The following is a 27,975-nucleotide window of genomic DNA, read 5'->3' on the forward strand; positions in this document are numbered from 1 at the left end:
CCAGTCTGGTTACCCTTTTAGGGCTCTGGTGGGCAAACCAGAGACCCACATGGATTTACATAAGGGAGGGCTGAGGCCCTCCCCAGGAGAGAGCAAAGGATTTCTCTTCTTCCTTCTTTTCATTTTCCGGCGGAAAACAGCAGCGGGGCGATAAGAACGGAGTGAGGTGTTGCGGGAGCGGTAGGATACGTTGGTATGTGTTTGCCGGAGGTGAACGTCCTGGATGGATGCAGTGCACGGGGGTGCGTTGCAGCGCTGTGAGATGGCAGGATGCCGAGATAGTAGTCGTTGTCGGACGGAGGCTGACGTGACGGAGTGATACTTGCTAGTTGCAGGGCGAGGCTGTGGAACGATGTCTTCCGTAGGGAGCACGACTGGGAAGGAGGGGCCGAAGATTCGAGTAGGTCTTACCTTGACTATCCGACCTCGTGGGGCGGATGTTGGCGGAGGCCGTCAGGAAGTGGTCACGGCAGTGGCTAACGTTGTAGTCGGCGGGGCGACGAGCGTATTTCCAGGCACGCGGGGCGGTGCGATCCCGGGAGGGGAAAGGGCGACAGTCTACTACGAGGGGAGCCGAGGTCATGGTTGCGCCGGAGGGCTGGTGGAAGCACAGGATGAGTCGGCAGACGAGGAGATTCCGGTGGAAGCGTTGATTCCTTGCGTGGAGCGGCATGATCACTAGCGATGGGGACGAGAGGCGTTCACATGTGGCACGAGCGGTCCTACCTGGGAGGACCTTTGGCGATGGTAAGAGAGCAGCGGTGGATGACAGGCATTACATATGCTGGCACGAGCTAATCATTGGATGGCAGGAGGCCTTGGAGAATACACCCCTTCGTGAGTCGGGGTTTTTTAGCATGTATTAGCTCTAGAATTACCACGGTTATCCAAGTAGTAAGGTACTATCAAATAAACGATAACTGATGTAATGAGCCATTCGCAGTTTCGCTGTATAATTGCTTATACTTAGACATGCATGGCTTAATCTTTGAGACAAGCATATGACTACTGGCAGAATCAACCAGGGGTTGGTGCTGCGTCCGAGTCCTCGGTGTGGACGAGGGAGGTGTTGCATCTATTGCGAGCGTGGGTGAGCTTTGGGTGTGCCGGTGGTGCATGGATGTGTGGCATACCCGGGACGTGTCTTCTTTTTCCAGGTCTTGGTGACCCTCTGCAGTTGAGGCTGCATCCTTGCTGGAGTATGTGCTCGGTAGCGTAGGCTGTGTCGCACTGTGGTGCGAAGTTGAACATGGGACGATGAGTAAGAATGAGAGTGAACCCATGAGGGGACGAATGGCAATATGTGGAACAAGTAACCTGTGCAGTGTGGAAAACACCAGAAAGTATCGTGAGATGCGTGAAATGCTGTAGAAGTGGAGCCTCACTTGTGCAAAGATGCGTGCCCTAGAGCATGCCTTTATTACTTTGACTGCATGCTGTCAAAAAGAGGTACTTCTATTCCGGAAGAAGGGGGTTACAGGGGGAAGCCCCCTGTGCCGTGGTCCGCAGGACCCTGGCGCTCACCTCGAAGAGCAATGATGAAATCATATTGTTACTACTAGTAGAAACACCATGGCTATGCAACAACAACGCTGGAAGCTGGGAGCGTGGCTGACGCCGAAGGTGGCATGGCGCGTGACCAACAGACGGACGAGGCGACGGCGAGCCAAGGGGTCGTCGTCAACGAAGTTCGTTGACCAAAGTGGATACGACAGGGAATATTTCGCGATTTGAGCGAATCAGAACGCCCATCTAGCGAGCATTTTGGTGCGAGCTCTGTATGATTCACTTGTAAGATGGGCGTTGACCGTTGACAGAGTGGAGCCTCGCTCCATCTCTTGCTACCCTATCAGAGATGGGCCTGCTGGCCCATATCTGTTACCTAAAAGGGACGAAAGTGGGCCACTTTCTCCCACATGGCAAACTACAAAGGAGGGCGGGAGCCCTCCCTGGAAGAATGCAGAGGATTTCATTTCTTCTTCTTTCTTTTTCTGGCAGAAACACAGCAGAGCGACAGCAGGGACTGACAACAGGGGGATCGTTGTGCGGATGGCGCGAGGCCAGGGACGGTTGATCCGTCCTTGCTACATACGGAGGAAGTGTGGAAGGAGGGAGGACACACGATTGCTGCTGTGGCAGTACCGAGGGAGGGACGAGAGGTGGATGACGTGCTGCGCAGGGTGCGAGACGATGCTAGATGCCGGCAGGCGGGGACACTGGTGGTGTCGTTGGTAGCCTGGAGCGATGAATCGCTTCTTTTTGTGGTCGGGTTGAGCGGGCCGCTGACAGACCTGGGTTTTCTGCAGGATCAGATTGTGTGCCGGGCGGCACAGGATTGTCTTGTCCCGAGAGAGGAGAGCAGCCGTGGAACTATCTGCTTCGCATTCTTGGACCGTACCCGGAGCGCCGGGAGGGGGCGTTACGGCGTGTGTGTGAGTTGTTTGGGCAGGAGGTGCCTGCCTTTGGCCAGGTCGGACGTGGCGATGTTTGCCTTTCTCCTGGTCGAGCAGCGCGCTGGCAGAGGGAGGCGGTGCCTCTTCTCTTTCCTGATTCCCTAGGGGAGGAGGACGGACCTACTCCGATGGTTGATCCGTCGGTCGATTAGCATTCCTCACGTTACGTGCAGCGTGTCGCGTAGCATCCTAGATTGGAGGCCTCCAGGCGTGGGCGAGAGCTCCGTACAGACTATTACCACTGGGAGCGGAGGCGGCTAGTCCCTTTCCTTGCTGGAGTGCGGTGCACGATCTCTTTTTCCTCCTTTGGAGCCCAGGGTGGTTATCGGTAGCGGGGTCGTCTACTGCAGAGGCTTGGTGCTTGGTGAGCTGGTTGTCACGCGAGGTGTACGTTGCGCTTTTGCGCTTCCACGCTTTCGGTGTGGTCCGTGTTCCGTGGCTGCTGGATGCCACGTTTGGTATGGTGGATCTCGAAGGATCACCGTGGTCGTATGGACGGGTAGTGCGTCTGTGTCGGAGATGTGTGCGGAGGCTCATGGCTAGCTAGGGTGCGAGCCTGTATATGCGATGATAGTGTACGGAGTAACGAGATGTCTTAGTCGGATAGGTAGTGTGCATCCGAATGTAATGAAATAGATTATTGTATGCATTGTGCCGAGCGGCGTAGATGAGCAGTAGACTGCCATGGTAGAACAACTAAATGAACAGAGTGATTGAATGTGTGAGAACATGTGTGGTGGAAAACACCAAAAAGGATCGTGAGATCTGTAAAACACTAAGAGTGGGGGCCTCACTTTGCCCCACCAAGATGCGTGTCCTAAGACATGCTTTTACCCTGCTTGTGCAGATAAATTCCTTAAAAAGAGGTACTTCTTTTCCGGAACCGCGGGGTACGGGGCGGCAGCCCTGTGCCACACGAGCGTAGCGACGTGGCGAATAACTACGAGAGTGAATGATGAAATCATATTTTCTACTCACAGAGAGAAACCATGGCTATGCAACAACAAACACAGAGTGTGGGAGCGTGGCTGACGCCGAAGGTGGCATGGCGCGTGACCAACAGACGGACGAGGCGACGGCGAGCCAAGGGGTCGTCGTCAACGAAGTTCGTTGACCAAAGTGGATACGACAGGGAATATTTCGCGATTTGAGCGAATCAGAACGCCCATCTAGCGAGCATTTGGTGCGAGCTCTGTATGATTCACTTGTAAGATGGGCGTTGACCGTTGACGAGAGTGGGTCCTTGGACCTACCTCGCTACCCAATGAGAAGTGGGCCTGCTGGCCCAGTTCGAACACCGAAAAAGGATTAGTGTGCGTGCACACAATCCGCACATTCCTTGGAAGTACAAAGGAAGGGCTGGGGCCCTTCCGAAAGTGGGAGGAGGGCGACAATTCTTTCCTTCTATTTCCTCGGGCAGAGGACGAAGCAGCGCGGCAAGACAGGATGGGGAAGCACGGGAGTGCGAAGAGCTTGGGCTCGTATTTTCTCTACGTGAAGCGGCAGCGAGTACACCAGTGTTGGGCGTTGAGCCCGGAGCCGGAGGAGGGCAGAAAGGTTCTGCAGGCGCGAATGGGAGCCCGGTGGTGCTCCCACATCCGTGGTACGGTGGAGATGTTGGAACGACTGTGTGCAGCGAGGAAGGATGTGAGTCCGGACGTGCTGAGGCAGTTGGAGCGGATGCTCACGGGCGCTGTGCGCGCTTTTGCGACGGAGTTCCATATTCGGCTGGGTAGTCGTCTGTGGAGAGAACCCTGTGGGCAGGGTGTTTTTAAGCTGTCGCGCAGCGATGTTGTTGCTCTGATGGTGAACCGAGCGGGGCGGTTGAGCCTGGACCGGCACAGTGGGGAGCACGTGAGGGCAGTATGTGAGGATGCGGAGCGACGGGTAGGCTGTTTTCCTACGTTGGGTCGAGCGGGTGAGTGCGAGTGCACTTGCCACGGGTATGGGAACAACACGGAGGCGTTGTTTGAATACCTGACTCGGTTTGGGAGCGAGGAGGATGTCGTCTTCGCTAGCCTCGTCTCTGCCGCGTTTGCGGCGCAGGTGATCTGGGCGCGGGTTGGTAAGCCAGCGCGAGCGGGACTGATGGAGCGTGTCAGGCGTCTGTTCTACATCATGGAGCAGTGTCGTCCGTCGGGGAACGGGGCTCGTTGTTGGCCTGATGAGTTCTGCCGAGCTGGCAGCGTGCCTGGTGGTGTCTGCAATCAGGTTGCGGACTGCGGTTGCGTCTTTGGTGAGCGGAGGGATACTTTGCCTGATCCTGCTATGCTGCGTCGTGTAGTCGCAGATGGGAGCCTGGATTGAACGCTGGTGCGTTCCTCTCCTTTCCTGGCATGGCCCTTGCTGTGGTGAGAATACAATTCCTCCTGGAGGCTGTTGTACTTTCATTCGCGGAGCACTGTCTTCGCTTGCGGGGCAGGTGTACCGTAGTGGTCGCTAGCAGCGTGCTCAGTGGTGAGCAGTGAGTATGATTTTCCTGAATAGCTAGTAGCGATGGCGATTATAACAGTGGAGTGATTACTACCAAACTGGAGTAAGTGGTGCAAAGGATGCAGCGAGTTAGATACAGTGATGAGTGGAACCAACAATGAGCGGAGTGATTGAACTAAAAGGTGGAGTAAACCACCCAAAAACATCGTGAGATCCTGCAAACGCTGTGTGTGTGCAGCTTCATTCAATCCAAGATGCGTGCCTTCAAGCATGCTTTCGGTCTGGTACCGATAAATTCCTTAAAAAGAGAGCTAGAGTTCCGGATCCGCGGGGTACGGGGCGGCAGCCCTGTGCCACACGAGCGTAGCGACGTGGCGAATAACCACGGAAGTGAGATGATGAAATCATATTTTCTACTCACAGAGAGAAACCATGGCTATGCAACAACAAACACAGAGTGTGGGAGCGTGGCTGACGCCGAAGGTGGCATGGCGCGTGACCAACAGACGGACGAGGCGACGGCGAGCCAAGGGGTCGTCGTCAACGAAGTTCGTTGACCAAAGTGGATACGACAGGGAATAATTTGGCCTTTGGACGAATCAGAACGCCCATCTAGCGAGCATTTGGTGCGAGCTCTGTATGATTCACTTGTAAGATGGGCGTTGACCGTTGACAGAGTGGAGCCTGCCTCCACGACTGGCTGACCTATGAGGATGTGGCCTGCTGGCCACAATCCGTTACCTAATCGGGACAAACTGGTCAGTTTGGACCAACCTTGAAAGTACATAGGGAGGGCGGGAGCCCTCCTGGAAAGATGTTGGGGTGCGGCATTCTTTCTTCCTTTCTTTGCAGCAGCAAACAACAGCGGAGCGATAGCAGGGACGATACAAAGTAGGGGACCTTTTGTTCTTTTTCTGTACCTGGGCGGCGGAGCATTGGAAGCAGCGGAGGGACGATGGCGAGCTCTGCTGTGGGAACGAGGTATGTGAGAGTTGGTGGATCAACTCCGGGCTTTGTGCCCGTGGAGGAGTTCATGTCCGCTGGGAGCGGGTACACTGGAGGAGAGCTGGGCGACACGGGAGTGGGAGCTGTCCCGGCCTGGGAAGGCGCGGAGGAGTATGAAGAAGACCGGGAGGGTTCTGAGGCGTGGATTGTGCCGCTTGGAGTGTGGCACGCGCTGAGAGTGCGACCGAAGGAGCAGAAGGAGGACATGGCGGAGCGTCTTTTGTCACAGGTGTGTGTGGTGCTGGAGGCAGCTGATGGTTCTCTTTCCCTGGCACGCGTGGAGCAGATGCTGTGGTCTGTACTGGCGCGATGGGCGCGGCAGTTGGATCTGGACTTGGTGTCCGTGGATCTACCTATGGGAGGTATGGAGCAGTCGGGGACGTTGACGAAGCCGGAGCTGATATTGTCGTATGTGGATGTGCGCAGCATATCTTCCAACAACTGGAGGACAGTGATGAGCCAGGGCAGGCTTGGCACTGTATGTGTGAGGATCTTGCTGGGGAGCCGGAGGAGGAGCGCTGTGCTGGCCGTGTCTGGCAGCTGGTTCGGACCCACTGTAACCGGTATGGCATGGAGGCATGCGGTGCTTCGGGACAGAGCATTCTTTCTTCTATGGAGGAGAAGAGAGGCTTCCTTGTCTGGGGCCCAGCCGACGCTGTCGGGTTCGGATTCTTCATGGGCGCCATTGCTTTTCGCTTGCTAGCCGAGGCTCTCGAGGAGCCGGAGCTGGAAGTCATTTGTGGTGCTTGGCTAAACTTTTGCAGCAAGCATTGTTGCGGTGCTTATGACTGAGCGGCGCGGTGGACAGGTGAGGTGCCTGGGTGCACTTGTGCGCGGGATGTCGGCTGTGCTGACCGATGGCCTAGTGGACCTGTCGGAGACTGGTCGTGGTGAGCATGAGCTATCACGGGATAGTAGAATTCACGTCAGGTTGGAGGCGAGTTGTACGAGCCGTGCGACTTGGTCGATCTATGAAACGATGGAATGAAATGAATGAAATGACTAGTGGAACCAACAATGAACGAAGTGAATGACATGAAGTGAGAAGTGGAACAAAACACCAAGAAAGATCGTGAGATGCAACAAACACTGGGGAAGTGTGGCTTCAAAACTAGAAGATGCATGTCCTAAAACATGCTTTTATTACTTAATCCGCATGCTGTCAGAAAAGATGGCTAGAGTTCCGGATCGGCGGGGTACGGGGCGGCAGCCCTGTGCAGCTCGAGCGTAGCGACGCTGCTTAATACACGAGAGTGAATGATGAAATCATATTTTCTACTCACAGAGAGAAACCATGGCTATGCAACAACAAACACAGAGTGTGGGAGCGTGGCTGACGCCGAAGGTGGCATGGCGCGTGACCAACAGACGGACGAGGCGACGGCGAGCCAAGGGGTCGTCGTCAACGAAGTTCGTTGACCAAAGTGGATACGACAGGGAATAATTTGGCCTTTGGACGAATCAGAACGCCCATCTAGCGAGCATTTGGTGCGAGCTCTGTATGATTCACTTGTAAGATGGGCGTTGACCGTTGACGCGGGTGGGTCCTGACCCTACCGCTTACCTAATAGACTGGGAGCCGAAGGGCGAACAGTCGTACTATTGAAGGGACGGTGGCTGTGGCCACTGGAACCCGGACTTGGCTAGCGCGAAACGCGGAGAGTGGGTCGGAGACCATGTGCCGGGGGCTGATTGGCCCGAGGGGAGGCGATGGGCGGGGCCTGGAGGGTATAAGGGTAGGGGCTGCCCTTTTGTTGGAGGAAACAAAGGTTGTCTTTGTTCCTCTCTCTTTCTTCGATCTTGTGTGCGCTGCGGAGCTGGCGATACGATGGGTGACGGGGAGTCATCTGCCAGTGGTGCTGAGGTCGCCCGGAGGCGCGATTTGTTCTGGATGTTCGGCGTGACGGAGCCGAGACGGTTTCTCGACATGCTGCGGAAGCAGAACGCGGTGGTAACCGGGACGGCCCTTCTTGGGGCTGTCGGTATGTCATGGAAGACGAAGTGGCAGTTGGCCACGGGTGCGTTCTCGTTGGACGTGCTATGCCCGCCTGGGGCGGCGCAGTCGGAGGTGATGCAGTATCTGCTGCGTTGTGGCTATGCTGTGAGCGGGGGATCCTGTCGACACACGCTGGGAGAGTGGACGGGACTCCCGGAGGGGTCTGTCGCGTGTTTGACGCGCGGAGAGCATGGGCTCTTGTCGGTGGTCCACGTTGTGCGGCTGAAGATGCGGGTGCAGGAGGTGATTACCAGCCGGGTGTATGGTACCATGGTGGGTACGTATTTGACCGGGCGAGGAGTGGTCTTCTCGCTTTTCCCCCATATCACGTTTGCGCAGCGAGGCTACTGGGTGGCCGATGACATGCGTCCGGACAGTAAGCAGTCAATGCGTGTGAAGTATTCCGGGTGGTCGGAGATTGACGAGGGGGGACCCGAGGTTTGTTCTGTTCGCCATCCGGGTGATCGGCAGAGTTTGCTTTTGCATCTGGGCGAAAAGGGTCTCAGTGTGAGGCAGGAGCCGCAAGAGTACAGGTAGGCACGGATGTGCAGTGGTCGTCGTATCGTGCTAACTATTGTTTCCTGAGGATCAGGTGTCCGCTCGGCAAGGAAGTGCCCGTGGGTTTTTCCCGAAGCGCTTTGGACTACGGAAAGACTTTTCCTAGTATGAGGGCTGCTGCGAACGTGGGTGCGAAGCAGTATGACTCTTCGACGTGGGCAGAGGAGAACAGGACGAGGATCCGTGTGCCCAAGCGGGGCAAAGGCAAGAAGGCTATGAGTAGGCAGTCAGAGTTATAGTACATGCATGTGGAGGAATGGAGATCGTGTATGGGGAGCATGTGTCCAGTATAATAAGAAACGGAGTGATGGAATAACCAGTGGAACAATCAGAAGAATGGAGTGATTGCATGAAATGAAATGTAATGTGTGCAGTGAAACAAACACCAGAAAAGATCGTGAGATGTGTGCAGAAGCGTAGTGGTGCAGCTTCATTCAATCCAAGATGCGTGCCTTCAAGCATGCTTTCGGTCTGGTACCGATAAATTCCTTAAAAAGAGGTACTTCTTTTCCGGAACCGCGGGGTACGGGGCGGCAGCCCTGTGCCACACGAGCGTAGCGACGTGGCGAATAACCACGGAAGTGAGATGATGAAATCATATTTTCTACTCACAGAGAGAAACCATGGCTATGCAACAACAAACACAGAGTGTGGGAGCGTGGCTGACGCCGAAGGTGGCATGGCGCGTGACCAACAGACGGACGAGGCGACGGCGAGCCAAGGGGTCGTCGTCAACGAAGTTCGTTGACCAAAGTGGATACGACAGGGAATAATTTGGCCTTTGGACGAATCAGAACGCCCATCTAGCGAGCATTTGGTGCGAGCTCTGTATGATTCACTTGTAAGATGGGCGTTGACCGTTGACGCGGGTGGGTCCTGACCCTACCGCTTACCTAATAGACTGGGAGCCGAAGGGCGAACAGTCGTACTATTGAAGGGGACGGTGGCTGTGGCCACTGGAACCCGGACTTGGCTAGCGCGAAACGCGGAGAGTGGGTCGGAGACCATGTGCCGGGGGCTGATTGGCCCGAGGGGGCCGATGCAGGGTGCGGAGCTTGCTCTGGGGGACAAAGAGCAGTTTTTGGACGATGGGTCGTTTGCTGCGGCGGTGATGCGGCAGGGTTATCTTCCCCCTTGCTCGTGTGACGAGTGTGACGAGGAGATTAAGCGCGTTGATGAGCGCAGCGGTTGGTTACCGCGTGGCTGGATACTGGGAACTGCTGGGGCAGGACCAACAACACTAGGATGTTGGTTGTGGTCGGAGGCCTGACCTTAGCCGGGGGCTTGTATAAGAATTGGATGGCACTTGTGGTGCTTGGGAGGATGTCCCTGGGACGAAAGTTCCTTTTGTTCACGACACGATCAGCGATGGTGTCTCCTGAGCGACTTCGCGATGCGCCTTTGCGCCTTTTCCGTTCTTTCCACCCGAACATATTCATGTTCCTGCGTGAGGCAGGTATCTATGATCCGGAGGGGTTTCTTGGCCTGCTCCGACGGACAGGAGCGGTGGTGACAGGATGGGTGCCGACACTTGTCCTGGCTAGGGGCGTCTTCCCGGAGGCACACGACGAGCCGGATTTGGAGGATGGGACGACGATCTTGGTGCATCAGGACCACTTGGCGACAATACAGCGTTTCTTTGTGGAGAACGCTTCGCGATATTGCGGTCCGCGGGTGGAGGACCTTTGTTGTACGACTGGGTCGGCTGGATCGGGGCCTGGGCCCCTCATGAGTGTGATCGTTCCGGTGTCGGACGAGGAGGTCAGGGAGTCTCGGTGTCGGAGCTTGCAGGATCTGGCGATGCAGCTGTGTGCGCACACGGCCGAGGCCGTTTTTCTGTCAGGGACGGGATTGTTCTGTCCTTTTCCCTACTCGGCGCTGTATCACCACCGGGGGGTGAACATGTTCTCGTTGAGTCTTAGGCAGGAGCGCGCGAACGTGAGCCGGCTCTTCTTTGAGAGGCGTGGATATGTCATTGGCAATGATGCGTGGGAGCTGGACTTGGATCACTTGTCAGAGTTGGGGGATCGGAGAGCGCCTATGGATGGCTTCAGCCTTTTTGCTACGTGGAGTCCGGATGGTTACTTGTGGACTGGTGGGACGGCTGAGGCAGAGGCTGCCAGGTTCTGGAACACAATTCGATTGGGTGGTGCGCAACTAGACCGGGCGGTCCAGGTGGTGGAGAGTCCGAAGGAGTAGTCACTGTGGTGCAGTTCAATTCAATCAGAGTGGAGCTGTGTCTTGTGTGGAGCACAACACCAAAAAGGATCGTGAGATCTGCTAAACCCTAACAAAGTGGAGCTTCATTCAATCCAAGATGCGTGCCTTCAAGCATGCTTTCGGTCTGGTACCGATAAATTCCTTAAAAAGAGAGCTAGAGTTCCGGATCGGCGGGGTACGGGGCGGCAGCCCTGTGCAGCTCGAGCGTAGCGACGCTGCTTAATACACGAGAGTGAATGATGAAATCATATTGTCTACTACTAGAGAGACATAATGGATATGCAACAACAAACACAGAGTGTGGGAGCGTGGCTGACGCCGAAGGTGGCATGGCGCGTGACCAACAGACGGACGAGGCGACGGCGAGCCAAGGGGTCGTCGTCAACGAAGTTCGTTGACCAAAGTGGATACGACAGGGAATATTTCGTCGATTGGACGAATCACAGCCCATCTTCGCGACCATTTGTATGGGCGCTCTGTATGATTCACTTGTAAGATGGGCGTTGACCGTTGACGAGAGTGGAGCCTGCTCCACGAGAGTTTGACCTATGAGAACGGGGCCTGGTGGCCCAGTTCGACTACCCTTTAGGGCCTAGCGCTGTGGCGCTGGCCCCACATTCGAAGATACAAAGATGGGCTTGGGCCCATCTCGGGGAGATGAACTGGCAGGACATTCTTCCCTCCTTCATTTCATTTTCGGAGAAAGGCGAGGGACGATCACGGCGGAGCGACAACAGGAGAGGATCGGTTGTTTCGAAATTTCGTATTTCTTTTTCCTTTGTTCTTGTGGCCAAGAACCAAGCCTTGGGATGCACTGGCGTGCATCAACAGGAAGCGCAATGGGTATGGAGCACCCCGTGCACGGGGTAGAGATAGGCGAGGGGGGTCGAGCCGTTGGACTGGACCTATGCTGCGCAGAGGGTGTGGTGAGGCCGGGACGATCCTTGGTACTACGAGAGGGGGAGTGGTGCAACGGGCACTTGGTGCCCAGTCTGTTACGGAGTGGGGATGTGTATTTCCCCGTGTTCGACAGGACAGTTGTCTTGTCGTTTGCTACGCGACGGCAGGAGTTGTCGCCGGGGCGTGATATCCTGGAGGAGATGATCCAGAGGATACGTCAGGTGGGTCATGATGGAGTGACGCAGGTCTTCTGCTTGTCCGGGGCGGACTTGGTGCGGGAGCTGTGTGTGTGGGCGCGTGCCGCCCAGTTGCCCCTGGGGGTGAAGAGGTATGAGATCGCGACTAGCCAGGGTGTGCTGGCTGTGCCTGTCCCGTATGAGGGCTTGGTGCCTCTGGCGAGGCTGATGTACGGGCTCGTGGAGAGCCCGCGGAGACACGAGATGAGTTCCTTGGAGAGGGGAGTCGTTAGGAGGATGATGAGCGCGGGGGGGAGTTGCGCGGTTTGTATGCGGTGTGCATGGTACCATGCGGACCTGTTCTTTCTCTTCCACCTACTGGAGGTGCATCTGATGCCGGGTCACTGGCACTTGGTGAACTTGGTGTTCTGTGCGGAGGCCACCAGAAGGGTTGCGGTGGCGCTTGGGTCTTCCACTCTGGAGTGGTGGGCCGTCTGGCTGTTGACGCTGTTGGACCGCGTTGCGTATTGTCTGGACCATGGCCTGGCCAGGATGGAGGGCGGTGCTGACACGGTGTGGCAGGTGCAGAGGTTAGATGGGCGTAGTTGGAACAGCCCTTTGTAGTATGCTGTCAGTGATTGTACACTTGGTCGGAGGATCGTGAGCATGTACGGAGCAATCTGTGGAACTGTCCGATGCCCTTCGGGGCTCTCTGGTGATTCATAATAACTTCTCGAACTAGGATGACGAGACATGAAATGAGCATGTGCAACAATCAGAAGAATGGAGTGATTGATGGAGTGATGTGGTGTGGAACAATGTGCAGCGGAGCCAACCTCCAAAGAGTATCGTGAGATCTGTAAAACAGTACTAGGGTACAGCCTCACTTGTGCAAAGATGCGTGCCCTAGAGCATGCCTTTATTACTTTGACTGCATGCTGTCAAAAAGAGGTACTTCTATTCCGGAAAGAAGGGGGTTACAGGGGGAAGCCCCCTGTGCCGTGGTCCGCAGGACCCTGGCGCTCACCTCGAAGAGCAATGATGAAATCATATTGTTACTACTAGTAGAAACACCATGGCTATGCAACAACAAACACAGAGTGTGGGAGCGTGGCTGACGCCGAAGGTGGCATGGCGCGTGACCAACAGACGGACGAGGCGACGGCGAGCCAAGGGGTCGTCGTCAACGAAGTTCGTTGACCAAAGTGGATACGACAGGGAATATTTCGCGATTTGAGCGAATCAGAACGCCCATCTAGCGAGCATTTGGTGCGAGCTCTGTATGATTCACTTGTAAGATGGGCGTTGACCGTTGACAGAGTGGGTCCTTGGACCCCGACTGGCTGACCTATAGGAACGGGGCCTGGTGGCCCAGTTCCGTTACCGAAAAGGGATGAAAGTGGGCACACTTTCTCCCACATGGAAAGTACAAAGGAAGGGTGTGCACCCTTCCCAAGAGAAGGCAAAGGATTTCATTTCTCTTCCTCTTTTTCCTCGGAGAGAAACAACAGCAGGGCGGCAGACAGGATGAACAAGACGGGGGCGTCGGTGCGGTCCGGAGGATTTGGAGGACCAGTGAAAGGTCCTCTCCCGCGAGGGATGATGTCCTCGAAGCCTGTCGGTCCTGGCTTTGGTAAGAGCCAGGTGATGAAGCAGGATGGCTTACTGTCGGCGCCTGTGGGCGCTGGTGTGGTGCAGAAACCGGAGGTGGGAGCCTTGACCCCTACGGGGCAAGCAGAGACAGTGGCGGAGGCTGTAGACACGTCTGGCCCGGGAGGGCCTGTTCCGCCTGCGGGCGGAGTTTCTTGTTCTGTTCCGGAGGAGGCAAGCAAGGCAGTCGAGGGGACGGACGAGAGGAAAGATTTGGGGGCTGGAAGACCCGAGGAAGGCAGGTGTTCGGCCTGTCAGGAGATGTCGACTTCCCTGCGGGACGTGGGGCGTGGAGTGATGAGTATTGGAGAGAGAGTAGGGACGCTGCAGGAGGCAGTGGGTGCCCTTGACCAGGAGCAGAAGAGCCAGGGGATGTTGCTCGGAAGGTCCAGGCTGCGCAGAGCCAGCTGGGTGGTGAGCCGGCGTGGGTCGACGGCGTCATGAGTGCATTGCATGGTGTGCTGGAGGCGGTGCGAGAGTTGACGGAGGAGCAGAAGAAGGGAGCGTCTTGCGGGGCTCGGATAGAGCAGATGGTGCAGGTCCGGGAGGACATGGAGACTCGACATGAACAGCAGGTCGTTTGCCTCGAGGAGAAGCTTGCGGGGGTGCAAGCGGAGTTAGCGTCCTTCGTGCAGAAGGAGGAAGACCGGCAGCGACAGCGTGAGGAGAGACATCGTCGCAGGCGTGACGAGCAGCGGGGCGGAAAGGAGGATGGGAAGCGCGGTCATGGTGCTTCCCGGTCGCAGAAGCTTGGGCTGTCTTGGGCCAAGGCTCACTAACCCTTGGGTAGGGTTTGCCATTGCGGATGACAACATGGTGGAGTGGTTGTCTGGTCCGTCTTGCGTGTGCAGCATTGTCGGCAGTGTGACGTTTTCTGTGCGCCGGTGGCGATAATCAGGAGGTAGAACTGTGGTGAATGAAATGAACAAGTAACTAGAGCTACATGAAACCAGATGGAATGAGTGATGAGATGAGTGATGAACAGTAGACGAAGTGCATTGTGGAACAAGTAAGTGAACGAAGTGATGCAATGAAATGAATGTGTTGGGGTAGAACAAAACACCAAAAAGTATCGTGAGATTACATAAACACTAAGAGTGGGGGGCTTCACTTTGCCCCAACAAGATGCGTGCGTTAAAGCATGCTTTTAGTCTGGTACCGAATGCTGTCAGAAAAGATGGCTAGAGTTCCGGATCGGCGGGGTACGGGCGGCAGCCCTGTGCAGCTCGAGCGTAGCGACGCTGCTTAATACACGAGAGTGAATGATGAAATCATATTTTCTACTCACAGAGAGAAACCATGGCTATGCAACAACAAACACAGAGTGTGGGAGCGTGGCTGACGCCGAAGGTGGCATGGCGCGTGACCAACAGACGGACGAGGCGACGGCGAGCCAAGGGGTCGTCGTCAACGAAGTTCGTTGACCAAAGTGGATACGACAGGGAATAATTTGGCCTTTGGACGAATCAGAACGCCCATCTAGCGAGCATTTGGTGCGAGCTCTGTATGATTCACTTGTAAGATGGGCGTTGACCGTTGACGCGGGTGGGTCCCTGGACCCTACCGCTCCACCTATCAGAAACGGGGCTGGTGGCCCAGTTTCGTTACCTAATCGGGAGTCCAGTGGGCACACTGGCTCCCACGTGGAACTACAAAGGGGGGCTCGAGCCCCCCTACAAGCAGGGCAAAGGATTTCTCTCTTGTCTTTCTCTTTTCTCGGGACGAAAAACAGCAAGCGGAGCGGCAGGCAGGATGGAGGTGCAGGAGGAGTGCGCCGTGGTTTTGCCGGAGGGGCACGAGGTGGTCGTGCAGACGTACGAGGAAGACGAGGTTCCTGATCCAGCTCAGGATGAGTGGGCGGACATTCGACCGAACGATCGGGATGGAGAGAAGGTGTTTATACTTCGGACGAAGTATTTTATGCTGACGTACAGCAAGAGTCAGATCATGGATGTGTCTGAGTTTGAGAAGCGTTTTCGCGAAACACTCCGGAGGTGTTACACCAGCAAGCCTGATGCGCAGCTGGAAGACTTTGGGGTACAGTATTTCGGCTCTAGGGAGCTGCACGCCAGCGGGCGTCCCCATTACCATGTTGTGGTAGCTTTAGGTAAGCCCCCTCACTGGAGGGATCCTTGGGAGAAGTTGCGGCTGTTGGCCATGACAGAGGATGGCCTTGGACCAGACACTCGGTCTGTCCGTCTTAGCGTGATGCGCAAGGAGCAGAACTTGGAGTTCTTCCTGAACAAGACCCAGGCGTACGTGAGGAAGGAGTCGTGGGACTTCGTTTTCGGTCGGGAGATCGAGGCTGTGGGTGACAGGGCGGTAGCCAAGAGGAAGCGCGAAGAGCTGTGCATAGCTGCCATCAAAGCCGAGACGGCTGAGGAGGTGCACGAGATCCTGGCGGAGGGGGATCCGGTGAACTATGTCTGGAGACACACGCAGGCGTGCGCGCTTGCCAACAGGAAGAGGCGACGATTTCTGCCCCCGGTTGGACCGGTCTTTCACTTTGACCCCGTCTACATTCCGCAGGCCATGCTGGAGTGGAAGGCGAAATGGATTGACCAGCCTTACGGTGCGGCGGAGAGGCCCCAAGCCTTGGTCCTGACAGGGCCCACTAGGACTGGCAAGACCGCATGGGCGGAGTCCTTTGGTAATCCCCTCATTGTGAACACTAACTTTCGTCTAGACGATTGGCGGGAAGACTGCACGCACATTGTGCTCAATGACGTAGTCCTGGCGGATTTCAAGTACACGCGCGAGATGCTTGGCTGTCAGCGGTGGTTTAACGGGACGGATAAGTTCAAACCTACTGTTCGTCTGGCATTGGGCAAGCCAGTTATTTGGACCTGCAATGAGGATAACAATCCCTTGCGCAAGAAGGTCTGGCGTAAGTATGCGGAGGATTCGGTGGTGCAAGTAAAGGTTACGTGTAGTTTATTTAAAAAGGCAATGAAATGAGGATGTCTTGTGGTCTGGTACCACATGAACTTAGAAGATGTGTGCAGCTGAAGAATGCTTTCGGTCTGGTACCGCAAACAATGTTAAAAAGAGGTACTTCCTTTCCGGAACCGCGGGGTACGGGGCGGCAGCCCTGTGCCACTAGCTGCGCAGCAGCCGTGGCGAATAACTCGAAGAGACATGAAGAATGAATGCTGTTACTACTAGTAGAACATATGGCTATAACAACAACAACGCTGGAAGCTGGGAGCGTGGCTGACGCCGAAGGTGGCATGGCGCGTGACCAACAGACGGACGAGGCGACGGCGAGCCAAGGGGTCGTCGTCAACGAAGTTCGTTGACCAAAGTGGATACGACAGGGAATATTTCGCGATTTGAGCGAATCAGAACGCCCATCTAGCGAGCATTTGGTGCGAGCTCTGTATGATTCACTTGTAAGATGGGCGTTGACCGTTGACGAGAGTGGAGCCTGCTCCACGAGAGTTTGACCTATGAGAACGGGGCCTGGTGGCCCAGTTCGACTACTGTTTTGGGATGAAAGTGGGCCACTTTCTCCCGACTTTCGAAGATACATAGGGAGGGCTGTGCCCTCCTGGAGAATGGCAAAGGATTTCCACTTCTCTCCTCCTTTTCCTCGGAGAGGAGCAGCAGCGCGACAAGACGGGACGGACGACAGCACGGAGGCTGTCTTACCTTGGATGTCCTTGGGAGATTTTCTTCTTATGTTCTTGTGGCCAAGAACCAAGCCTACTGATGCACTGCGTGCAGCTACACGGACCGGGGAGGGACGAGAGATACTACGAAGATGTGCAGTGCAGAGCCGGAGGAGTCTAGTATGCCGGAGGAGGAGAGGACATGGAAGGTTGGCCTCTTATTTGCCCTTGGGGAGGGCGCACGTGGGAGACTTGCGCTGATGGCAGAGGATGCTGTGCTTCGGAGAGAGGCAGTGGATGAACTTGTTCGTCATTGCTTGTTTATCCCACCTCCCCCGTTGGAGGGGGAAGATCAGGCGGAGGACCTGGTAGGCGCTATGGGTAGCGGCTTTGGTGCAGCTTTGCTCTCGTGGGGTGAGAAGTACGGAGTTGAGATACACGATGGGGATCCGGCGTGCATGGAAGAGGAGCGGTGCGACGGTCACTTTTCGCGGCAGGAGGTGTTTGCACTGGGTATAACACTGCATGGAATGGCGACGCGCTGGAGGTACACGGCTTCCTGGATGGATGAGATGATGTCGCGCTGCCTTCGGATGAAGAGGTGTGAGGCGTGTTGGGCTTCCCTGGGACGGGTAGGTTCACGTAATGTGCTTGCTCCCGAGGTTGCACACATGGTGCGTGTGCACGCTTCCGATCGAGAGAGAGGTATGGTTCGCTGGGCGTCTATGTTGCTGGTCTTGTGCGCTGCTGCGCGTGTCCTGGGGGACGAGAGATTGTATCAGATGGCGGATCGGGCATTCCGCGGGTACTTCCCCTCGGAGGGAGCTCCTCAGTGGGGTTGCTGGTGACCATACGTGGGCGTCGTCCCGGTGGGACTTGAAAACTGGTAGCAGAGCTGGCTTTCTGTGTTCTACACACTGGAGTTTGCTCCTGGGCTTTCCTCTTCACCGTGCCCGTGGCGTGAGGAGGGCTTTTGTTGCAGGTGGCAGCAGAGTTTGGACAACAGGGCTTGTAGTCCGGTGTCCTCGTGTAGGAGCCATGTGGCGATAGAGCAGTTGATGCAGTGATGATAGCTAGACTTATCAGCAGAAGATCAGGGTGATTACTAGATGAACAGAGTGAAGTGTGGAACAACCAGCAATGGAATGCAATGAAATGAAATGTAGAGTCGTGTGTTAGAGTAGAACAAAACACCAGAAAGTATCACGAGATGTGCTAAACACTACTTTGGAGTAGCTTCAAAAACCACCAAGATGCATGTCGCTAAAGACTGCTGACATTACTTAATCCGCATGCTGTCGGAAAAGAGAGCTAAGATTCCGGAACCGCGGGGTACGGGGCGGCAGCCCTGTGCAGCTCGAGCGTAGCGACGCTGCTTAATACACGGAAGTGAAATGATGAAATCATATTGTCTACTACTAGAGAGACATAATGGCTATGCAACAACAACGCTGGAAGCTGGGAGCGTGGCTGACGCCGAAGGTGGCATGGCGCGTGACCAACAGACGGACGAGGCGACGGCGAGCCAAGGGGTCGTCGTCAACGAAGTTCGTTGACCAAAGTGGATACGACAGGGAATAATTTGGCCTTTGGACGAATCAGAACGCCCATCTAGCGAGCATTTGGTGCGAGCTCTGTATGATTCACTTGTAAGATGGGCGTTGACCGTTGACGAGAGTGGAGCCTGCTCCACGAGAGTTTGACCTATGAGAACGGGGCCTGGTGGCCCAGTTCGACTACTGTTTTGGGATGAAAGTGGGCCACTTTCTCCCGACTTTCGAAGATACATAGGGAGGGCTGTGCCCTCCTGGAGAATGGCAAAGGATTTCCACTTCTCTCCTCCTTTTCCTCGGAGAGGAGCAGCAGCGCGACAAGACGGGACGGACGACAGCACGGAGGCTGTCTTACCTTGGATGTCCTTGGGAGATTTTCTTCTTATGTTCTTGTGGCCAAGAACCAAGCCTACTGATGCACTGCGTGCAGCTACACGGACCGGGGAGGGACGAGAGATACTACGAAGATGTGCAGTGCAGAGCCGGAGGAGTCTAGTATGCCGGAGGAGGAGAGGACATGGAAGGTTGGCCTCTTATTTGCCCTTGGGGAGGGCGCACGTGGGAGACTTGCGCTGATGGCAGAGGATGCTGTGCTTCGGAGAGAGGCAGTGGATGAACTTGTTCGTCATTGCTTGTTTATCCCACCTCCCCCGTTGGAGGGGGAAGATCAGGCGGAGGACCTGGTAGGCGCTATGGGTAGCGGCTTTGGTGCAGCTTTGCTCTCGTGGGGTGAGAAGTACGGAGTTGAGATACACGATGGGGATCCGGCGTGCATGGAAGAGGAGCGGTGCGACGGTCACTTTTCGCGGCAGGAGGTGTTTGCACTGGGTATAACACTGCATGGAATGGCGACGCGCTGGAGGTACACGGCTTCCTGGATGGATGAGATGATGTCGCGCTGCCTTCGGATGAAGAGGTGTGAGGCGTGTTGGGCTTCCCTGGGACGGGTAGGTTCACGTAATGTGCTTGCTCCCGAGGTTGCACACATGGTGCGTGTGCACGCTTCCGATCGAGAGAGAGGTATGGTTCGCTGGGCGTCTATGTTGCTGGTCTTGTGCGCTGCTGCGCGTGTCCTGGGGGACGAGAGATTGTATCAGATGGCGGATCGGGCATTCCGCGGGTACTTCCCCTCGGAGGGAGCTCCTCAGTGGGGTTGCTGGTGACCATACGTGGGCGTCGTCCCGGTGGGACTTGAAAACTGGTAGCAGAGCTGGCTTTCTGTGTTCTACACACTGGAGTTTGCTCCTGGGCTTTCCTCTTCACCGTGCCCGTGGCGTGAGGAGGGCTTTTGTTGCAGGTGGCAGCAGAGTTTGGACAACAGGGCTTGTAGTCCGGTGTCCTCGTGTAGGAGCCATGTGGCGATAGAGCAGTTGATGCAGTGATGATAGCTAGACTTATCAGCAGAAGATCAGGGTGATTACTAGATGAACAGAGTGAAGTGTGGAACAACCAGCAATGGAATGCAATGAAATGAAATGTAGAGTCGTGTGTTAGAGTAGAACAAAACACCAGAAAGTATCACGAGATGTGCTAAACACTACTTTGGAGTAGCTTCAAAAACCACCAAGATGCATGTCGCTAAAGACTGCTGACATTACTTAATCCGCATGCTGTCGGAAAAGAGAGCTAAGATTCCGGAACCGCGGGGTACGGGGCGGCAGCCCTGTGCAGCTCGAGCGTAGCGACGCTGCTTAATACACGGAAGTGAAATGATGAAATCATATTGTCTACTACTAGAGAGACATAATGGCTATGCAACAACAACGCTGGAAGCTGGGAGCGTGGCTGACGCCGAAGGTGGCATGGCGCGTGACCAACAGACGGACGAGGCGACGGCGAGCCAAGGGGTCGTCGTCAACGAAGTTCGTTGACCAAAGTGGATACGACAGGGAATAATTTGGCCTTTGGACGAATCAGAACGCCCATCTAGCGAGCATTTGGTGCGAGCTCTGTATGATTCACTTGTAAGATGGGCGTTGACCGTTGACGCGGGTGGGTCCTGACCCCCGCTTACCTTCCAATCAGAACTGGGCCTGCTGGCCCAGTCTGGTTACCCTTTTAGGGCTCTGGTGGGCAAACCAGAGACCCACATGGATTTACATAAGGGAGGGCTGAGGCCCTCCCCAGGAGAGAGCAAAGGATTTCTCTTCTTCCTTCTTTTCATTTTCCGGCGGAAAACAGCAGCGGGGCGATAAGAACGGAGTGAGGTGTTGCGGGAGCGGTAGGATACGTTGGTATGTGTTTGCCGGAGGTGAACGTCCTGGATGGATGCAGTGCACGGGGGTGCGTTGCAGCGCTGTGAGATGGCAGGATGCCGAGATAGTAGTCGTTGTCGGACGGAGGCTGACGTGACGGAGTGATACTTGCTAGTTGCAGGGCGAGGCTGTGGAACGATGTCTTCCGTAGGGAGCACGACTGGGAAGGAGGGGCCGAAGATTCGAGTAGGTCTTACCTTGACTATCCGACCTCGTGGGGCGGATGTTGGCGGAGGCCGTCAGGAAGTGGTCACGGCAGTGGCTAACGTTGTAGTCGGCGGGGCGACGAGCGTATTTCCAGGCACGCGGGGCGGTGCGATCCCGGGAGGGGAAAGGGCGACAGTCTACTACGAGGGGAGCCGAGGTCATGGTTGCGCCGGAGGGGCTGGTGGAAGCACAGGATGAGTCGGCAGACGAGGAGATTCCGGTGGAAGCGTTGATTCCTTGCGTGGAGCGGCATGATCACTAGCGATGGGGACGAGAGGCGTTCACATGTGGCACGAGCGGTCCTACCTGGGAGGACCTTTGGCGATGGTAAGAGAGCAGCGGTGGATGACAGGCATTACATATGCTGGCACGAGCTAATCATTGGATGGCAGGAGGCCTTGGAGAATACACCCCTTCGTGAGTCGGGGTTTTTAGCATGTATTAGCTCTAGAATTACCACGGTTATCCAAGTAGTAAGGTACTATCAAATAAACGATAACTGATGTAATGAGCCATTCGCAGTTTCGCTGTATAATTGCTTATACTTAGACATGCATGGCTTAATCTTTGAGACAAGCATATGACTACTGGCAGAATCAACCAGGGGTTGGTGCTGCGTCCGAGTCCTCGGTGTGGACGAGGGAGGTGTTGCATCTATTGCGAGCGTGGGTGAGCTTTGGGTGTGCCGGTGGTGCATGGATGTGTGGCATACCCGGGACGTGTCTTCTTTTTCCAGGTCTTGGTGACCCTCTGCAGTTGAGGCTGCATCCTTGCTGGAGTATGTGCTCGGTAGCGTAGGCTGTGTCGCACTGTGGTGCGAAGTTGAACATGGGACGATGAGTAAGAATGAGAGTGAACCCATGAGGGGACGAATGGCAATATGTGGAACAAGTAACCTGTGCAGTGTGGAAAACACCAGAAAGTATCGTGAGATGCGTGAAATGCTGTAGAAGTGGAGCCTCACTTGTGCAAAGATGCGTGCCCTAGAGCATGCCTTTATTACTTTGACTGCATGCTGTCAAAAAGAGGTACTTCTATTCCGGAAAGAAGGGGGTTACAGGGGGAAGCCCCCTGTGCCGTGGTCCGCAGGACCCTGGCGCTCACCTCGAAGAGCAATGATGAAATCATATTGTTACTACTAGTAGAAACACCATGGCTATGCAACAACAACGCTGGAAGCTGGGAGCGTGGCTGACGCCGAAGGTGGCATGGCGCGTGACCAACAGACGGACGAGGCGACGGCGAGCCAAGGGGTCGTCGTCAACGAAGTTCGTTGACCAAAGTGGATACGACAGGGAATAATTTGGCCTTTGGACGAATCAGAACGCCCATCTAGCGAGCATTTGGTGCGAGCTCTGTATGATTCACTTGTAAGATGGGCGTTGACCGTTGACAGAGTGGAGCCTCGCTCCATCTCTTGCTACCCTATCAGAGATGGGCCTGCTGGCCCATATCTGTTACCTAAAAGGGACGAAAGTGGGCCACTTTCTCCCACATGGCAAACTACAAAGGAGGGCGGGAGCCCTCCCTGGAAGAATGCAGAGGATTTCATTTCTTCCCTCCTTTTTATTTTTCGGCGAAAAGAATAGCGGGGCGGGAACACGGGGTGCAGCAACAGAGGGACGGTTGCTTCTTTTTCTTTCTTCTTCTTTCCTTTTGCACGGAGTGCAGCAATCGTGCTTCACTTGATGAGCACGACGACGACACGAAGGGGCGATCACTTGTTCTTCATCGGAGAGATGATGGGTGAGGGCGGGACGTCGAGGATGGTTGACTTGCGGATGGCGCAGGATCTTAGATCCAAGCCGAGACGGGGGCAGCGGAGCGTGCCAAAAGATATGGATGCACGGTGGTTTCCAGGCATAGGGGACTGGACCAGCTTTACTGTGGAGGAGCTGAGACAGGTGGAGACCCTGGTTGATCGTCTGATCAAGCTGGATTTTGATGATCCAGGCAAGCTGCAGTGCACGGCGGTGGTGCGGCACGACGGGACGGTGTGTGATGATTTCCCTCGGAAGGGAGAGGAGGAGCTCAGGTATTGTCGCCTGTGGAGACGAGATGAGGAAGCCCGGTGGGCATTTCACCAGTTGGGTGCACTGGTTATGAGAACACTTTCGCGCGAGACGGTTGGAGCACAAAGTGGTGACTGTCAGTATCACTCTTGGACTGTGATGCGCCTCAGGACCCCCGGGGACTGGGACAAATCAGCCGACGTGGAGCTGTTTGTAGATGAGCGCAATGGGCACAGCGTGTCGCTTGCCTTTGTCGAGAGTACCACTCATGAGGAAGATGGGGACCATGGTCGGCTCGTGGTCGTGGCCGCCTTCACGATGTCAGGTGGCACGCAGGGTGCTACCTTTCAACCGGTTGATGTGAAGGAGCAGTGGGCTACCTTTTACAGGTACTTCGGGAAGAATGACCGTGGCGTGGAGGAGGAGCTACGACGTTTCGGTTCGCGTTCCTGGGGAACCAAGACAGCATAGCGCAGACAGGCTGGATGATGCGCGCGTGGGATGCACGAGACACGAGGTGAGGATGACCACAGGACACTGGTGGAACTGGAGGATGCAGGACTTAGACGGGGTGCACCCGTACGTAGCAGATCAGGATGAGGATAACAGAGTACCTTTCTTATGCGATCAGCATGCGAGCAGTAGCCTGCGACAGTAGGATGAATGAAACAGAGTGCACTAGTGAAACAATGTCGTGAGCGGAGTAATCAGTAGAACTAAGTAATTGAACAGAGTGAATGATTAAAATGAGTGTGCAGTGAAACAAAACACCAGAAAAGATCGTGAGATTTTTAAATACTACTAGTGTGGGGCTTCATTTGCCCCAACAAGATGCATGTCCTGAAGCATGCTTTTAGTCTGGTACCACCTCGCATGTTAAAAAGAGGTACTTCTATTCCGGATCGGCGGGGTACGGGGCGGCAGCCCTGTGCCACTAGCTGCGCAGCAGCCGTGGCGAATAACTCGAAGAGACATGAAGAATGAATGCTGTTACTACTAGTAGAACATATGGCTATGCAACAACAAACACAGAGTGTGGGAGCGTGGCTGACGCCGAAGGTGGCATGGCGCGTGACCAACAGACGGACGAGGCGACGGCGAGCCAAGGGGTCGTCGTCAACGAAGTTCGTTGACCAAAGTGGATACGACAGGGAATATTTCGCGATTTGAGCGAATCAGAACGCCCATCTAGCGAGCATTTGGTGCGAGCTCTGTATGATTCACTTGTAAGATGGGCGTTGACCGTTGACAGAGTGGAGCCTCGCTCCATCTCTTGCTACCCTATCAGAGATGGGCCTGCTGGCCCATATCTGTTACCTAAAAGGGACGAAAGTGGGCCACTTTCTCCCACATTCCTTGGATACAAAGGAAGGGCTGAGGCCCTTCCCAGAAGAATGCTGGGGTGCGGCAGTTCTTTCCTTTTATTTTCTCGGAGAGAACGCAGTGGAACGACAGACGGGACGGAACAACACAGAGGATCGTTGTCTTTCTTTTTCTTTTCCTTTGGAAATCACGGAGTGCAGAAGATGAGACGCTGGGAGACACTGCCGTCGGTTGCCGGCCAGACGAGGAGTCTGGTGATGAGCGGGATGCGTGCACGGGCTATTCCGGGGGGGAATGCTCTTGGTCTCCGCGGCGCGGGAGTACTGGCTGGTTCGGTCCCTGGGACCGCGGTCGGAGGCTTTCGTGGCCGTGTCGGCCTGGAGAACAGGTGCAGTGCTCTGCCCATTCTCACCCCACTGGGGGGTGAGGAGGAAGGGTGCCCTGGGTGGCAGCCGGTGTCATGGAAGAGGGAGGAGAGGACGTCGACTATTCTTGTGGCGCTGACCGGGGAGGGATGCGCGAGGATGCTAGAGGCGTCCTTCCCGCCGGGGGCGGCTGATGTCTTGTTGACCTACCTGAAGGGAGCCGTAGAGAAGGCTACGGACGGGGAGAATTTGTTGCCCGAGGTCTTGGAGAGGTATTATCGGGCTGCGCTGCTGACATGGTCTACGGAGTTTGTTGTGCAGATGGAGGGACGAGGTGGAGTCGTCGCGGATGTCTCGCGGCGGTCGAGGATCCCCCTCATAGATGTCGGCCTGGTTGGAAAGCACTTGGCTACGATGCACGCGTTCGGGGACGAGCGAGGGCGTGAGCGTTTGTCTGGTCAGGAGGGCTGGAAGGCGATGGTTCGCAGTGTGCGCGGAGGTCTCTCCTCTCTGAGATGTGCCTGTGCCGAGGTCACGGAGTATGAGGCAGCTTCGGAGGATTGGTTGTACCATGTGCTTACTCGACATGGCACTGGGGTGCAGTTTACGGTCGGTGTGCTTTGGCATCATGTCCAGGTGATCCGCCAGATCGCCCACGTTCTGAAGTCGCCAGAGCTTCAGCAGTACGGAGATGCCGCAGAGGATTCCATGTTCTCTTTGGTGGAGGCAATAAACGAGCAGGGGTTGGAGGCCCAGAGTGCGCGGTAGTTTAGTGCACTTTTCTGTCGTCACAGGTGATGACAACTGGTGCAGCGGCACCTCAGCTTCAATAGCAACAGTGGAATGAAATGACTGGGTACATGAACTTGAACGATGAAACGAAATGAAATGAGTGCATGAACAAACAGGGTGATGGAATGAATGACTGAATGAAATGAGATGTGTGGTGGTAGAACAAACCACCAGAAAGAATCGTGAGATGCGTGAAACAGTACGAGAGTACAGCCTCATGTGGGCCGATGCGTGTAAGCTCAAGCATGCTGGTGGTCTGGTACCACTAAATTCCTTAAAAAGAGGTACTTCTTTTCCGGAACCGCGGGGTACGGGGCGGCAGCCCTGTGCCACTAGCTGCGCAGCAGCCGTGGCGAATAACTCGAAGAGACATGAAGAATGAATGCTGTTACTACTAGTAGAACATATGGCTATAACAACAACAACGCTGGAAGCTGGGAGCGTGGCTGACGCCGAAGGTGGCATGGCGCGTGACCAACAGACGGACGAGGCGACGGCGAGCCAAGGGGTCGTCGTCAACGAAGTTCGTTGACCAAAGTGGATACGACAGGGAATAATTTGGCCTTTGGACGAATCAGAACGCCCATCTAGCGAGCATTTGGTGCGAGCTCTGTATGATTCACTTGTAAGATGGGCGTTGACCGTTGACAGAGTGGAGCCTCGCTCCATCTCTTGCTACCCTATCAGAGATGGGCCTGCTGGCCCATATCTGTTACCTAAAAGGGACGAAAGTGGGCCACTTTCTCCCACATGGCAAACTACAAAGGAGGGCGGGAGCCCTCCTGGAAGAATGCAGAGGATTTCATTTCTTCTTCTTTTCTTTTTCTGGCAGAAACACAGCAGAGCGACAGCAGGGACTGACAACAGGGGGATCGTTGTGCACTTCAGTTCTTTTCCTTCTTTCCGGAGGAGAAGCAGGCTTGTGGCCTTTCAGTCGTGAGGCATGGCGCCGGGAGGGCCGATGCGTACGAGGTTGAAGCGAGTGGGGGAGCGGTTAGAACGAGAGGATGTCTCGAGACGCCGGAAGGCTGGTGGCAGATGTGCGACTGGGCAGGCGCATGATTCCCGGGAAGGGACAGACCTCGGTGCGGAGGAGAGGCTGATGCGTGAGCAGGTCTGGTTTGTCGGATGCACGGCGGATACGCTGGCTGCGCTGGCTCGACTTCGGGAGGAAGAGGAGATGGTTGATCGGGCGGTGCGCGATCTCCGGTTGCAGTTGCACTGTCAGTACACTCTGGGAGGAGTGGATCTCGGAGTGATGGAGCGGGCGTTGTCGCTGCTCCTTACGAGCTGGTCTCGGCAGCATGACATTCCCCTGTGGGGATGGAGGCGTTGCAGTCTTCCGCGGGGACGCGTCGGAGGTGAGTCGTGGAGGGACGTGATGTCGATTTCGTCCGAGTGGGCGGCGATACGGATGGGAGTCCGGGAGCGGGGCGCGACAGTGCGTGGGTTCTTGGATGAGCAGACCATGCTCTCTGTTTCGACGTGTACGTCGCACGATTCCGGTGGAAGCCGGATGGAGGTGAGAGATCATCGGCCCTTTCTGGCCGAGCGTGCAGAGAGGGGCACCTTGGAGACATGGATGTTGGCGAGCTTGGTGCAAGCCATTCGTTCAGTGGCGGTGATTGGGGCAGCGCTACGTTCCTGGCACCTACAGCAGCAGGCGAAGGTGTTTTCTGACCTTGTCGTGGAACATGCGTCCGACTTCTGTCGCGAGGGTACCGCTATGTAGTTTTCTGTTTTCCAACTGCCCTGTGGGCTACACTTTTGGCCAGTGGTGTCAGGCAGCACTGCACTGGTAGGCTTGCGTTCTAGAGTACGTGACACCCTGTTGTGTCCTCCCGTAGATGGCGGCAGGATTGCGCAACAAGCATGGGGAGAAATGAGTAGTGCAGACGTGGAACTACGGCGGCCAGGGGAGCAGGAAGCCTTGTGATGCAGCGCATGTGTGATGCGATCAATATGTATTGTAGCATGGAATGATGAATGACTTGAACAGAGTGTATGATGAAATGAGACGAAGTAAAGTGGGTGGAAAACACCAAAAAGGATCGTGAGATCTGTAAAACACTAAGAGTGGGGGGCCTCACTTTGCCCCACCAAGATGCGTGTCCTAAGACATGCTTTTACCCTGCTTGTGCAGATAAATTCCTTAAAAAGAGGTACTTCTTTTCCGGAACCGCGGGGTACGGGGCGGCAGCCCTGTGCCACACGAGCGTAGCGACGTGGCGAATAACTACGAGAGTGAATGATGAAATCATATTTTCTACTCACAGAGAGAAACCATGGCTATGCAACAACAAACACAGAGTGTGGGAGCGTGGCTGACGCCGAAGGTGGCATGGCGCGTGACCAACAGACGGACGAGGCGACGGCGAGCCAAGGGGTCGTCGTCAACGAAGTTCGTTGACCAAAGTGGATACGACAGGGAATATTTCGCGATTTGAGCGAATCAGAACGCCCATC

The 27,975-nt window shown here is 55.4% G+C and overlaps 7 protein-coding genes across 7 annotated transcripts; 6 read left to right on the forward strand and 1 right to left on the reverse strand.

Annotated features, from left to right (window-relative positions):
* Window positions 1-3,854: 3,854 nt before the first annotated feature.
* Window positions 3,855-5,159, reverse strand: B0I36DRAFT_316229 (uncharacterized protein; the record flags this gene model as incomplete). The annotated part of the gene is made up of 1 exon (XM_046152989.1): window positions 3,855-5,159. The coding sequence occupies exon 1, from the start codon at window positions 4,842-4,844 to the stop codon at window positions 3,858-3,860; it is 987 nt and encodes a 328-aa protein (XP_046017552.1). The 5' UTR covers window positions 4,845-5,159.
* A 2,506-nt stretch (window positions 5,160-7,665) lies between these two features.
* On the forward strand, window positions 7,666-8,925 carry B0I36DRAFT_316234 (uncharacterized protein). Its single transcript, XM_046152990.1, has 2 exons — window positions 7,666-8,420; window positions 8,480-8,925. The coding sequence occupies exons 1-2, from the start codon at window positions 7,720-7,722 to the stop codon at window positions 8,682-8,684; spliced, it is 906 nt and encodes a 301-aa protein (XP_046017553.1). The 5' UTR covers window positions 7,666-7,719; the 3' UTR covers window positions 8,685-8,925.
* A 652-nt stretch (window positions 8,926-9,577) lies between these two features.
* B0I36DRAFT_79199 (uncharacterized protein) lies at window positions 9,578-10,762 on the forward strand. The gene has a single exon (XM_046163371.1). The coding sequence runs from the start codon at window positions 9,691-9,693 to the stop codon at window positions 10,642-10,644; it is 954 nt and encodes a 317-aa protein (XP_046017554.1). The 5' UTR covers window positions 9,578-9,690; the 3' UTR covers window positions 10,645-10,762.
* Window positions 10,763-13,215: 2,453 nt separating this feature from the next.
* Window positions 13,216-14,354, forward strand: B0I36DRAFT_316240 (uncharacterized protein). Its single transcript, XM_046152991.1, is given in 2 exon segments — window positions 13,216-13,777; window positions 13,795-14,354. The coding sequence occupies 2 exon segments, from the start codon at window positions 13,269-13,271 to the stop codon at window positions 14,168-14,170; spliced, it is 885 nt and encodes a 294-aa protein (XP_046017555.1). The 5' UTR covers window positions 13,216-13,268; the 3' UTR covers window positions 14,171-14,354.
* Window positions 14,355-15,095: 741 nt separating this feature from the next.
* B0I36DRAFT_316241 (uncharacterized protein) lies at window positions 15,096-16,351 on the forward strand (the record flags this gene model as incomplete). The annotated part of the gene is made up of 1 exon (XM_046152992.1): window positions 15,096-16,351. The coding sequence occupies exon 1, from the start codon at window positions 15,144-15,146 to the stop codon at window positions 16,347-16,349; it is 1,206 nt and encodes a 401-aa protein (XP_046017556.1). The 5' UTR covers window positions 15,096-15,143.
* Window positions 16,352-16,965: 614 nt separating this feature from the next.
* Window positions 16,966-18,223, forward strand: B0I36DRAFT_316242 (uncharacterized protein). Its single transcript, XM_046152993.1, has one exon. The coding sequence runs from the start codon at window positions 17,155-17,157 to the stop codon at window positions 17,848-17,850; it is 696 nt and encodes a 231-aa protein (XP_046017557.1). The 5' UTR covers window positions 16,966-17,154; the 3' UTR covers window positions 17,851-18,223.
* A 610-nt stretch (window positions 18,224-18,833) lies between these two features.
* Window positions 18,834-20,091, forward strand: B0I36DRAFT_316244 (uncharacterized protein). The gene has a single exon (XM_046152994.1). The coding sequence runs from the start codon at window positions 19,023-19,025 to the stop codon at window positions 19,716-19,718; it is 696 nt and encodes a 231-aa protein (XP_046017558.1). The 5' UTR covers window positions 18,834-19,022; the 3' UTR covers window positions 19,719-20,091.
* Window positions 20,092-27,975: the final 7,884 nt, after the last annotated feature.

This window comes from Microdochium trichocladiopsis, assembly GCF_020744255.1.
Source record: "Microdochium trichocladiopsis strain MPI-CAGE-CH-0230 chromosome Unknown B0I36scaffold_2, whole genome shotgun sequence".
Taxonomy (NCBI): domain Eukaryota; kingdom Fungi; phylum Ascomycota; class Sordariomycetes; order Xylariales; family Microdochiaceae; genus Microdochium; species Microdochium trichocladiopsis.

Bases quoted from the DNA above. Each gene is read 5' to 3' on its own strand.
- B0I36DRAFT_316234 (XM_046152990.1), top strand. From the start codon at position 7,720: ATGGGTGACGGGGAGTCATCTGCCAGTGGTGCTGAGGTCGCCCGGAGG. The intron at 8,421-8,479 runs GTAGGCACGGAT...CCTGAGGATCAG, and splicing joins CAGGAGCCGCAAGAGTACAG to GTGTCCGCTCGGCAAGGAAG.
- B0I36DRAFT_79199 (XM_046163371.1), top strand. From the start codon at position 9,691: ATGTTGGTTGTGGTCGGAGGCCTGACCTTAGCCGGGGGCTTGTATAAG.
- B0I36DRAFT_316240 (XM_046152991.1), top strand. From the start codon at position 13,269: ATGAACAAGACGGGGGCGTCGGTGCGGTCCGGAGGATTTGGAGGACCA.
- B0I36DRAFT_316242 (XM_046152993.1), top strand. From the start codon at position 17,155: ATGTGCAGTGCAGAGCCGGAGGAGTCTAGTATGCCGGAGGAGGAGAGG.
- B0I36DRAFT_316244 (XM_046152994.1), top strand. From the start codon at position 19,023: ATGTGCAGTGCAGAGCCGGAGGAGTCTAGTATGCCGGAGGAGGAGAGG.